The following is a 13,035-nucleotide window of genomic DNA, read 5'->3' on the forward strand; positions in this document are numbered from 1 at the left end:
GTTCAGGTGCAGCGAGGAGAACACCGCGAGTCTCCGCGGGTGCTCGTGATCTGCCCGCTGACATCGGATCGGACTAACTACATTTTACAGCTCGCAAGTCATTATAAGTAAATATTTGGCCACAAAACATTTCGACCAAACAACAGATGGAAAATAGATTGTACTGGAATTGCGATACCGACCCTTAAGAGTGATAACTATCAGCCGTTGCTGCAGTTGCAATTATTATTATTATTTCAGAGTTATCCGTGGTTGTAATCGCGATGGCGTTTACGTTTATGTATCACAAATTATCAATTTGTTTTAATTCGTGCTCAACGCCTGGTCTACTCCTCATTAACTTATGAGTACGATGTAAGTAGATCAATTAAGAAGGTGGTAAGAATCCCAATACAAACTCGAATATCGTTATTTTTCGTCACTACCTACCCGTCCCGGGGGGTTGAGTAATTCGCGCGCCTGTTGCTTTCCTTATCAATTTATCAACGACCTTATGGCCAATTCTCAAGTTCTCTTTCCGGAATCAAACACAGTTTCCTCGCTCCCCGTTTCAACCGCGGCGGGCGCACAACCTGCCATCGACAGTTGATAAGGTCCATAGCTTAAATATGTATCACGTAACTTATCTCAAATTTGACGGTTCTCCAAAATTAGTGCATTCTGCCACTGTCATTAAGCTAACAATGATTTCCAAAAAATTTGGTGAGGTTTTCAATATCATGTGTTGCTTTGCACGTGACATTTGAAAATGGGTAGAACCAAGGAGCACACAAGTAATCAGAGGTTTCATCCCAGGTTAAACACGATTCCTTTTTTTTCCCCTCCTGAAATCGTCCACAGACGATTACGACATTACCACCAACACAGCATAAAATCAACAGAAATATTGTTTTGTCCCGAACGGTATCAAAATCTAGATTGCCTGCAGAATTCCTCTGGTTCAGGATCTAGGGCAAGATTGAAACATTTATACTTTTTTTTAGTAAAATATCGCCTCGTTTATATTTACACGTCTTGATGTTCATGACAAATATTAGGGATTGTTATAAGATTTTACTGTAGGCTAATATTTTGTTCGTTGATGATCTTAAACTAATAATGTCAGGTTAACCAAGTCGTTTCACTATACCAACCACCTTTGACTCTGAAAATCGCGATTTTAATTTTTATAAATGGCCACATAATGCAATGCATACAACTTAGCTTTTTAAAAGGGATAGCTATAAATACCACGAACATGAATGAACAATGTTTGTTTAACTATTGCCTTCCAAGAATCAACTGTTGCATTCAAACACATATGGACACACAAAAACTAACATAAATGTTGGTATTCAAATACAAACTTTAACCGAGGTCTCCTGATACCTTTACATTTGAGGCGCTACATATTATTTAATGGCTATACACCATATTTATAATTTTAAATACATCAGAGAGGCATATGAAAAATACAACGATCTTTTGATGAGTGCGATTTAAAAGATAACAAGGACACCAACCTGATGCTGTAAAATTTGTTAATTTTACACCATTATTTAAAAACAAATTGGTAAAATGGTTTCCTCAACACTAAATTATAGGTATAGCCCCCTTGGAAAAATCTAAAAAAAAAAAAAGTCTTTGAACCAACTTGGTATTTAAATTTTTTCAACGGTTTTGCTTATTTATCTTATAAATTTTGATATAACTTTTCTGATAGGTTTAGAATTCGGTTTATTAATGCTAATTATCAAAGCCGAGTGAAATTGCGTCACTATATGAATCGATAAAATGGATGGAAATTTTTCTGTTACGAAACATTGAAAACTCGATTTAAATCGATAGACACTGATTAATAAGCACTCTTAATTACACGTTAATAAAAATTTATTCTTCATTTTACATTTTTCACAGAAAACCCAACACACAAGGAGGGCTGATAAGTCCATTAAATAATAAAGTTATATTTTAAAAAAACAAAATAAAATACCCTTTTCTATGTTGTATGAACTAAAAGGTAAAAAACTAATCTTAAAATTTAAGTAAATTCTTAAAAAGCGACACTGTAGAACATAATTTTAATACGCTTAAAATAAGAATCAAGTAATAAACCAAACAATTAATTTTAATGAAAAAAATACGTGGCCACCATGCCTCGGCCTAATGGATATACAAAAAGCATGGTTATTGCCCATAGCACGAAAGTAGTTATTTTTGTCCATATGTCCCTTTCCCCCCCCCCCCCTTCTCACTCTCTGGGTTAAAGTCATGACATTATTATTTTTTCATCGGGATTACATATACCTACTTGCAAAGTTTCATTTATACGACTATTAGAAGTAGATTAAAATCAAATTTTAAGATTTGATAACGTAGTTAAAGTGTGGCTAATAAAAGCGCGTTAAAAATGTAAATCGCACAAAAAGTTTCATGGATTCTTATGAAATTATGTCACAACGCTGTTTTTAAATACGCGCGTGTTTTTACATAAATACGTCACATCTGTGACAGGTAGAAAGATAGATAAAAATATTGATGGGGGGGGGGAACTTAGATTTTTAATATTTTCATTGCTATAATGACATATAGATGTATAAGGATATATAAATATAGGTATATGAAGTACATAGATAGATATAGAGGGATAGGTATATATATATAACCAAAGGGAGGTAGAAGTAGATAGAGAGAGAGACATCCAGAAATAGAGAATTGTAGAGACCTGCGAAATTCGCGGATTCGATGGCCTTCAGGATAGACTGCACATACACCTGTACACTCGGGCAAATAACGCAAGTTCATTGGCTGCCGACTTGTAAGTCGTCTCAGCTGGTTTGTCTGTGATTCGATCCTTCTTTGGTTGAGGGTTTATAACTGGTTGAGTTTCGTCCAGATGAACAGTAAGCCAATAGCAAAATCATCTAAGAGGTATGTGTGTTTGAATTCTAGCCTATCACCGAATGAATCCGCGAATTTTGCAGGTCTCTAAGAATTAGATAGCGATATAGGGATGCTTTGTACATGGTGTACCTACTTCAAACAAACTACAAAATAAATCGATGTGAGGCATTGCGACGCATTCCGGGAATGAGCTAGTAATAAATGAAGAGGTCTCTCCTGGATCCGCCCTAGCGGTGGGACGTCCTGACCAATGCTCTGTTGACGCAGCTGAAACGAGGGGAGACAAGAGAAGGCCGTTAACTGCGCTCTAAATCTGCCCTCCAGGACAGCATGCCGTTAGGCGCGGCGCCGTCACCTTGCCGCGACCTCGGTCTGCATTTCTTCCGGCAGCAGGGGCGCAACAACAGGGGGGGGGGAAGGGTATTTTGCCCCCCCCCCCTCTGAAACCTTGAAGTGGGGGCAAATGAGGGCAAAGAAAGTGCTGTGTAATCAATTTTTAGATAATAAAACTTCTTAAATATCACCATTTTCCGTCTTGAAATACCAATTTTCCCGGGGGAGGACCCCCGGACCCCCCGCTTCAATAGGGGGGATCCATGATTCTTTATAAAAAGGTACATTGCCCCCCCCTCCCTTTGGAAATTTAGTTGTTGCGCCCCTGTCCGGCAGCCATGATTGGTTCCGGAAAACAAGGGTGTATTTATTTATTTATTTATTTTCCCCCGGCCCTATCCTCCGATCATACATACATTATTTTATTTCAAGCAACGCTTTTAAAAATTAAAATTTTATCTGCAAATGTTGAGGTCCCTGCGTGGATCTATAATGGCGGCATTTTGATGGGGCTGCGAGTGCGTCGCGAACAAAATATTTTTTCTACTCAATCAAGTTCTACATTCCATGCAGAAATGGCTTCAGTTAATAATCTAGCAAGAAGAGTTGGGCCTTGAATATATATATATTATTATTATTAATATATATGTATATAATATATGATTAAACATGGCTGGGGTCATGTATTTTTCGCGAAATATTCTGAACGCTCATGAGACTGTAGTAAGGTATGCCCATGCCAACTGTTTCTTCCTTGTAATCGGTGGCCGTCTGCAAGAGCAGCAATTGCCTCGTTTGACCAGGCCATTCAGGACACATTTGCTTCCACACATAATGGCCGGTATTCACGTAGCAACTGAAAGAAACTCAACCAATCACGAAGCACAGACGATGTTACAGTTTTATTTTTTTAACTCTCAGCTGGTCTTGAATTATTTTCGCAAAAAATACATGTCCCTACCTATGTTTAATGCTCATTATTCCTTGATATCCCTCCCACCCCTTCAGATTGAACGTATAGCGACTAAAGCCATTCCACCAAGAAACAGTTCTACCAATCAAGTGAGCAATAATGAGCTCCCGTCTTTACTGGTAAGAAGTGAGACCGAACATTCTAATGATGGCAGTACGAAAGCATTGAAAGCGTGATGGATGAGAAACAAAATAAAATTGCATAACCCCCCACCCTCCCCCCCCCTCATTTCACAACGAGAAGTTTGTACACCTAACCAACTAAAACATTAGTCCGGTCAATTTAGACATCCAAGAGTACAAAAATTCGCACCCAGCTGAAAATTGGTAGGATTGTTCAAAACACCATCATAAATGAAATCTAAAAAGTCCTCATCGATCCGACACCTGGAAAAAAATTTACTCGGGGTCAAAGGTCACAAAAACGGGTTTTTCGCGATTCTCAGCAAACCGGTAAGTTTTATCATAAGATTATCCCAGACAAATTTGTAGATCAGATAATTATCTATAAAAAATATTTAAATACATTTTTTTCCTAAGAGCCACCGTTTTTGAAATATAAAGCAAAAAGTTGAAAGAGTTGTAAGTTGCTTTCAACCAACCTTTTGTCTAGCATTCTAACATACGTCAGATTTAATAGAACCACAAGTAAAAAAAAAATTGTATCTATGTGTCGATACACATTTGCAAAATATGTAGCCTACTACTCATAAGTACGCACAAATAAGAGAGATGAATTGGCCTCTAAAAAAAAATACATTTTCAATAGGATGCTCACGGTCATCTGAACAGTAAATAGTTGTGAGAAAAAAAATTAACATCCCTGCTCGTGAACTGGGAATGTTCGAGCGCATTTTTCTGGCTTACTCTCAGTTTGGCTGTGAGATAAGAAAACGCACTTACGTTATGTACGATTTCAATATGGCTTTGTTTTGGTTAGGTTTATGTGTGTTCCGATGTCATAAAATGTGCACTTTCATTCACTTTTCGCAGTGGACTGTTTGTCACATGCGCAATTCTGTAAGATTTACGTAGGTTGTGTGTGTGTGTGGGGGGGGGGGGGGGTGGAAAGAGGGATTGGGAAAGGAGGGGGGGGGGGGCTTACGGAATCTGCGACCCAAAAGTCATCACACTAGGCGGTCTATATGCATACAATAAGCAGAAAACATAATTATGTTCAAAAATTTCCTTAAAACAAAGGTTTTACCTTTATCATCCTGGTTTCACAGTTACGATTGCTTCTACAGGGAAAGGGTTTTTAATACCAGAAATGTGAGGTCACATGCTTGCTCAAAAATCCAAGTGGCGCAAAAAAATTTTTTTTTCTAGTTCCATACTTTGGAGTTTCGAGTATAAGCAGTTGAAGAAAAAATTGGTTACCAAAAGGGTTTTAAAATACGTTTCGACGTGCTAGGAGCACTTTGGCACCATGGCTCGGCAGTAGGTTCTCGCAGTAAAAAATAAACGGTCACTAGTGGAATATTCTATTAATACGTCCCGAGAACCCCGAATCAAAACCCGCGATGAGAAACTTGAAAGCCTTTGCGACAAGCGCAACGTCAAGGAGACGCGAGGAAAAAAAAAAAACTTTTATGGCTCTTCGTGACGTCAGTGCTACAAAAGAGCTGCGATCGTGACCGACTTTCGAAAATAGGAGAATGTCTTTGATAACACCATGGAGGTCTATGGCGTAGTTGATTAACAGAGAGGGGGGAAGCTGCATGTTTACATGATACGCGATGATAAGTGTGTAAAGCCTTTTTTTCCCATCTGATTATTGCGCCATGTTGGTTAGACGCCCAAAAAATTGGCTAAAGTGTAGTGTTTGTAGTGTAGAAACAGTTTTAAGTAATTTTTTTTTTAAATGAAAGTGACTCCTTTTAACGTCGGAGATTCTAATTAATACTTACCAACTATCGTCAGACGTTATCAAGCACCATTTTCACAATGTTTCGGACGAAACAACATGGCGATGGCGAAATTTAAAAAAAAAGTGACTTCAACTACGTCACAGCACGCCGTCTCCTGACAATTCCTAACTCCATGCTGGTTAACAAATGGTTAGCAAAACAAAACGTAGCTATGTAAAGGATAATAATGCTGGAAGATTTTTTTAGCAGCTTGACAGGAACTCAGGAAGATACGTTCTTTGAATGATTCATGCAATGGGGAAGATTGATCTAACGGTTTGATTTCACTGCTGGGTTTGCCTGTGCACCGCTGTGTTGTCGTTGAGTTTTCCAGATTATCTGTTTAGTATTATCGTTGGGTTCCTCTGTTCGTTGCCACGTGGTCCAAGGTGGTTTTGCAACTGTCTTGTCGTTATCAGCCCACTGTGCTCGTCTGCTCTGTGATATTTGTTATGATTTATTTCTCAACGAAATTATCTGTGCTGTCTGTCCATTAAACATTTGATATCATCTGCTTTTGTGTTGTTTTCTGTATGGGTCGTGTATTATTCAACTTTCTTTTGTCCATTCTTCAGGTTTCTTCTATGGCATACAGTGCAAACCTGTGAGTCCAAAATATTGTTATAAAACGCTAGGAAAGATCGTGAGAATGCTTTGCCTATTTGGTGTGACAGAAAGCTGCTAAAAACGTAAAAGAAAGCGGGTAAATTATACGGTGAAGAGGATGTGGTGTCATCGATCGAAAATAGATTCCAATAGTGATGTTGGAAAGTGTCGGAAATAACAGGAAATGGCAGCGATGGCACTGAGGAAAAGCCACAAACGGAAGACGGCGTGTGGGGAGATCAAAGCTAGAGTGGGGAGGGTGAGTCCATTGGTTCTCCAAAAGGGGTGTGCGGTAGTGCGGAGTAACGATGAGCCAGATACACTAGAAGCCAACACAGGACAGCTTCACGATTTTTGTGCGACAAATATGTTGTTATCTCACCGGTCCAATAGATGCCATAATATTTTTTCAGTATTAATATTTAATTTGTTAAAAAATTTACGATGCCAACATCATAAAATTAATAAAAAAATTAAATTTTCCTTAAGCAATAAATCAAATAAAAACCAACCTCCAGTACTCGAAATTTCCTAATGGAATTTAAAAATGTTTTGCGCTAAGTAAAAACAAATTATTTAACTATTAACTAATAAAAATATATTGCAGTGTCACTCATTTGTTTCAAGATCGTCCGTGTTCATAGCATAGAACTTCCCGGTGTATTTGTGTGTATCCACCTCCAAATTAGGCCAAAACTTTCTAAATATCTTTGAAAAAAATTATAAACTAACTGGTTTTATTCACACGTATAGTCAACATTTACTATTGGCACTTCTTGTTGTTTATTTTAATAGTCTGGGAGTGTTTTATGTTTATTTTTGGTATATTTAATGTAAATGTATTTTAGAGAACATTAACATATCCATATTACGTTGCAAATGTCTCCCGCATTCAGAGAGTTTAATTCAAACCCACGACATCTAAGTTAAAAGTCGCATACACTTAACCATTGTCCATTGAGGCTGGCAACGGTAAATGACATTAAGAAATAATTATGTTTTAGTGAATTAAGTCGTTTAAATTGTAATAGCCGGAGTTTTGCATAGGTCTACATCTCAACCTATAATGTTGAAAATATTTGCTATTTTTTAGTAAATCAGGTTCCCTAACATACATCTAAAATTATCTTTTGTTAGTAGTTTCTACTTTCAAAAATTAAACATTAATATCCTAAAGTCGAAATTAAATTTAACGTCCTTATTTGGTAGCGACGAGTGTTTTCAGGAACCATTTTTTGTATGGAATATTTTGTACAGAGGCTTTTTTTTAATATACATACACTTTTTGTATATCAATTCTTTAGTAATATGCATTAGGTAAATACATGACATGGATAACACATACGACAACACAGCGACGCAGAGACGAACTCAGCGAAGAAACCAAACAGATATACTGGATAACACGACGACAGCACATACGACACAATAAGATTTCTACGATAATGCCTGTTGTCCATTATTAGGGTTGTTCTCGTGGAAATCAGTGGAAATCAGCAATAGCGTATATCCATGAAATAAATTTAAATCAAGGAAGTATTGTCGTCTGCGCTTGGTCCTATAATAAGCTTACTGTTTGCCAATAGAACTGTTTAAATCAGCTGATGTAAACAATTATTCACACTTTGTTTTTTTTTTTTTTAATATATAAACCGTGCTCTAAGGAGACTCTTGTTTTGTTATTTATACATTTCGTGTTACTACTACTTGACGCAGGTCATATTTCAAACGTAACATTCACGAACTATGAAACGCTTCCTATGCGAATTGATACTGGTTCGCGCAGAGCGTCGGAGTTATTGTTCAGTCCGAACACTTGCCGCCACGGCACTTGTTTTCGACAGTGTCCAGTGCTGAGAACACCGATTGGCGACTGCGCAGTTGTCCGTCTGTTTGTCCCATCAGCAGGACTGTGGTCGCTGCCGCAGCCCCACTGGACGAGCTGGTCGCACTCAGTGGCGGATTGCGGACAAAGTAAGAAGAGGGGGGCTCCACTAATACCAGACTCCCCGCCAGCCAAATACTTTTAAACTTCTGATGTGAAGGTGTTAATGTATAAGTTCTATCAAAAACAAGGTAATTTTTGTTTATTAGTAAACTTAATAATGCCTGGCATGCGTTGCAATGCCTCAATTAATTTTTTTTTTTGTAATTTGTTTGAAATACCTACATACAAAGCATCTCTCTATCTCGCCTTAATCCTCTATCTCTCTATCTATATATCTTTGCATAGCTCTATGTATTTCTCTATCTATATTTCTATGTGTGTGTATATATATATATATTCTCTATATCTTTATCTACATATATATTTATCTCTCTATTTCTTTATATAGATCTCTATAGCTACATATCTATATCAATCTAACCAACTATATAGATGTATATCCCCTCTATATTTATATCTCTCCTCCATATACCTATATATCTATAAATATATACCTCTATATATGTCACTCTATAGCAATGAAAAGATTAAAAAATTAATTATTTTACCTATCTATATTTTATCTATCTTTTTACGTGTCGCAAGTGTGACATAAGTGTATAAAAACACGTGCGTCTTCGAGTACAACGTTGTGTCAAAATTTCAAAGCTATCGGTGAAGAACTTTCGGAGATTAAAGATTTTGAATGAACGAACATTGACATTTTTATTTATATAGATTTTCTATAAAAATTTATGTTTAATTTTTTTTTTGCAAAAATTTCGCGGTCATTGTCTTATAAACTATCTTGGATTTCGAGGATGAGTCGCGTGGAAGTGGTAAATTGTACAGACGTTTCACTCTGCATTGCAGCAGGCATCATCATGGTTGAGAAAATAAATGATCAGTTGATTTATAAATCCTGTTGATGCCTGCTTCAATTCAGAGCGAAACATCGGCACAATCTACCACTTCTACGTGGCCCAACCTCAAAAACCAAAATAGTTTGAGAACTTCAGTTCGCGCCATCCGCCACAGATGGCAGCACCGTTGTTACACATTTCCGTTCCACGCGACTTCCGATCCATTCACGAAATTACTCATGCCAAATGCCGTTTACCGAGAGGTAAGATATTACACACAACTGCGTTTTGTTCGGTTTACAGAAAACTATTGGTGAGTTTCGTGTTCTGTTGAGAAAATGTGAGCCGAAACATAAAATGCCAGATAGCTAAAGTGATGAATTTAGAGGAAAAGCCTTGGAATCATACTTAGTAATGAGGGTGGGACTGGAAAAATTTTCGGTTTCATTTACCTCTAGGATAGACTGCACGAACCTCTATGTGCTCTGGCAAATGCCACTCTCTCATTGGCTAATGACTCGCGAGACCTGTTATCTGAGAAGCTTGTTATTTGACATTAACTTATCGTGTTTAGGTTTTCCACTGGCTCAGAGTCCTTCAGATAAAATGTGGTCCAATCACTGTATCAGCATGAAATTAGTTTGGATTCCAGCCTAATGCGAAATAAATCCGCGAAATTTCTCGGTCTATTAGTAATGAGGAGGAAATTAAATATCCAGAATGGCTCACGAGGCCGTAATATAGAAGTGCGACTCCTCTAGTGAAAACTGAAACCATGTTTCGCGCGACCTATGACGGTATCTGTTGGGTGGGTCCATTAATACTAGCAAAAAAACCTAGGGGGGAGGTGCAGAGAGTTATCTTAATAATTATTGTTACTTGGCATCTTATTGTTTAGTAGAAAATAATTACTGTAAAAAAACACTTTAAGTAGGTTCTATACAAATGAGTAGGAGATACAGTATTTTTGGAATGTCACGCCACAAAATATGTGGCTACCAAAAATAAAAGCGTGCATGTAACTCAGTACACGTGATAGAAGTAAAACTTCCTTGGTAATTCAAACCTCGACTCGTAAGAATATCGGAACGGGCAAAACGGCAGAGAGAGAGAGGAGAGAGAGAGAGAGAGATAGAGAGAGAGAGAGAAGACAATTTTCTAAACAAATATAAACAAATATTAATCACTGTGGAAATAATTATACCATAAAGAAAAACTGTGCATGTTACTGTTTCTTCAAACAATTCTGTCATTTCTAACACGCCAAATACCTCTACGAAATATGAACTTCATAATAGGTAGCGCTATCTATGCGGGAAATGCAGGGACTGTCTCAACAGCGCTCTCTACGCTGTCGGTTGAATAAGGAAAAACGCGAGCGTGCTGGTAGCAAATAAAAATTTCAATGCATTCACAGCTAATTGTATATGGTACATACATACATATATATTTTCTAAAACAAGCGCATGCATACACTCTCTATCTTATTATATCGTTTATCGGTTTCGGTTATTTTTTTTTTTTTTTTAGGCGGGGGACGAATTTCTCTCAAAGTGGAGAACGAAAACGAGCCCACCAACGTATATAGCATAGTGCTCTCTTTATATCTCTTTGGCCAAGTACATATTCTCTGTCGTTTTCGCGCCAGTAACGTTTCACAACAAGGTTACGCGAAAGCGTTCTTTAAAATTCGGCCTTGAAATTTTGCTCTTATCACGCCCAAAGAAGCCAAACTTCAATAAAGTGAACTAATTTTTCACTGTGCTGTTTGCCAGATAATAATAGCCTGATGAATTACTTCTCACAATAAATGTAGCTGTGATAGTGACACAGGTCCGACTCTCGGCAACCCAACCAATTGTCAACATCAAAACATCATCACATTTTGCAAGCCCAGAAATCACGACTTCGAAAACCAAATTTAAAAAAACTAAAAATCTACACTATCTCCCAAGGCTGATGCACACTTTCTGCTTAATCAGTCTACCAACTATGGCAATTAGAGCACAGGGCAGGCAAAGCGACTGAAAAAAGCTCACACTGGGAATCAAACCCGTTCTTTTTTTCCCCTCCAAATCTCACTATTATTTCCTCCAACTTCTTTATTCATCGCCTTGCCCCCAGTAGCACGTGGGTTCGAGTCCCTACCACCATCCCTCCTGACAAACAAATTTTAACAACACTTTAGAAATAACTCGGGATCATCATTCTTTTCCGCAGACATCAACACAGAAACTCTATTTCAACAAGAGGTAGTGGGCGGCATTCCGCGGGCCCTCGGTTCGATGTTCGGTTCTGGCGCGCGGACCTCCAAGGCCCGCAATGGCTGTGACGACAGTAGCCATTGGCGTAGCTGTGTTCATAGAGTTGGGGGGGACAAATAATGATTTTGATGTCATGTAAACCCATTCCCCTCTTACTAAGACGGGGGGGTCCGGGGGTCCTCCACCGGAAAATTTTGATTTCAAAAGTGCAAAATAGCGCTTTTTAAGCAGTTTTTGTATCTAACCATTGGATACATCGATGTTAAAATTATTATTGTTTCCTTAACATAAAATTTGATGAGTGAAGAAATGACAAATAAAGTTGAGCAGAATAATATTATAAAATAAAAATATCACGGTCTAGAAAGTTGGGGGGGGGGGGGGGGACAGTCCCCTCCACCCAAAATGTTCAGGGGGACACGTCCCCCCTGACAGTAGCCTGCAGTTTGCGGCACGCTGTGTCGCGGTGTTGCCAGAGCAACTCCCGCGCGCTCGCACCCACCTGCTCGCCGCGTCCATCGCCGGGCGGACCTCGGGCGGCACTGGGGCGCTCCCCCTGGCCGGCGAGGACCGCAACCACATCCGCGTGCGCCGGTCGCCGCGTCACGCCCCGGACCCCCCGTCCCCCCTGTCCATGACTCACCGCCGCCTTCCTCCCCCGCGACGCACGGATGTCGCCGCGCAGCGAGGAAGATAAACAGCGGCAACTCAGTAACGGGTCGTTACCACAACGCCGAAATACCACAACGCCGAACGTACAATAACGCCGAATACCATAACGCCGAATGTCAAAATTGACCGCAACGCCGACAGCTAGAAAACTGCTGTGTACCACAACGCCGAATTACCACAACGTCGAAAAAATTATTTTTGCGGGGAAGGGGGGCCACAGGAGCAAAATGAAAAACAACTGAATGCATTTGTGTGCTAACCTTACCTAAAGTAACCTTTGTGGCAGTCCTGCAATGACATTTTTCGGCGTTAATGTATTTCGGCGTTGTGGTAATTCGGCGTTGTGGTACGCAGCAGTTTTCTAGCTGTCGGCGTTGTGGTCAATTTTGACATTCGGCGTTATGGTATTCGGCGTTATTGTACGATCGGCGTTGTGGTATTTCGGTGTTGTGGTGCGTCCCCCTCAGTAACTAATGCTCTTATTTTCTTTGGGTAATCCGGCCAATATGCGGGTTTCAGAGGCAACCCAACTATCTGAAAGGCGTTATTTTTTTCGAGAGAAAGTGTTGGCAAACATGATTTTTTTTTATGGTCTTTCCTTGCCG

At 39.0% G+C, this 13,035-nt stretch overlaps 1 protein-coding gene across 1 annotated transcript in view; it reads right to left on the bottom strand.

Moving 5' to 3' along the window:
• The window catches only part of LOC134531771 (metabotropic glutamate receptor 3-like), a 100,730-nt gene extending 88,440 nt beyond the window's left edge, over positions 1-12,290 (bottom strand). Inside the window, exon 1 of the mRNA XM_063367663.1 lies at positions 12,261-12,290. Coding sequence (XP_063223733.1) covers positions 12,261-12,277 — 17 coding nt within the window. The 5' untranslated portion in view covers positions 12,278-12,290. The remainder of the gene's footprint in view (positions 1-12,260) is intronic.
• Positions 12,291-13,035: the final 745 nt, after the last annotated feature.

This window comes from Bacillus rossius, chromosome 5, assembly GCF_032445375.1.
Source record: "Bacillus rossius redtenbacheri isolate Brsri chromosome 5, Brsri_v3, whole genome shotgun sequence".
Taxonomy (NCBI): Eukaryota; Metazoa; Arthropoda; class Insecta; order Phasmatodea; family Bacillidae; genus Bacillus; species Bacillus rossius.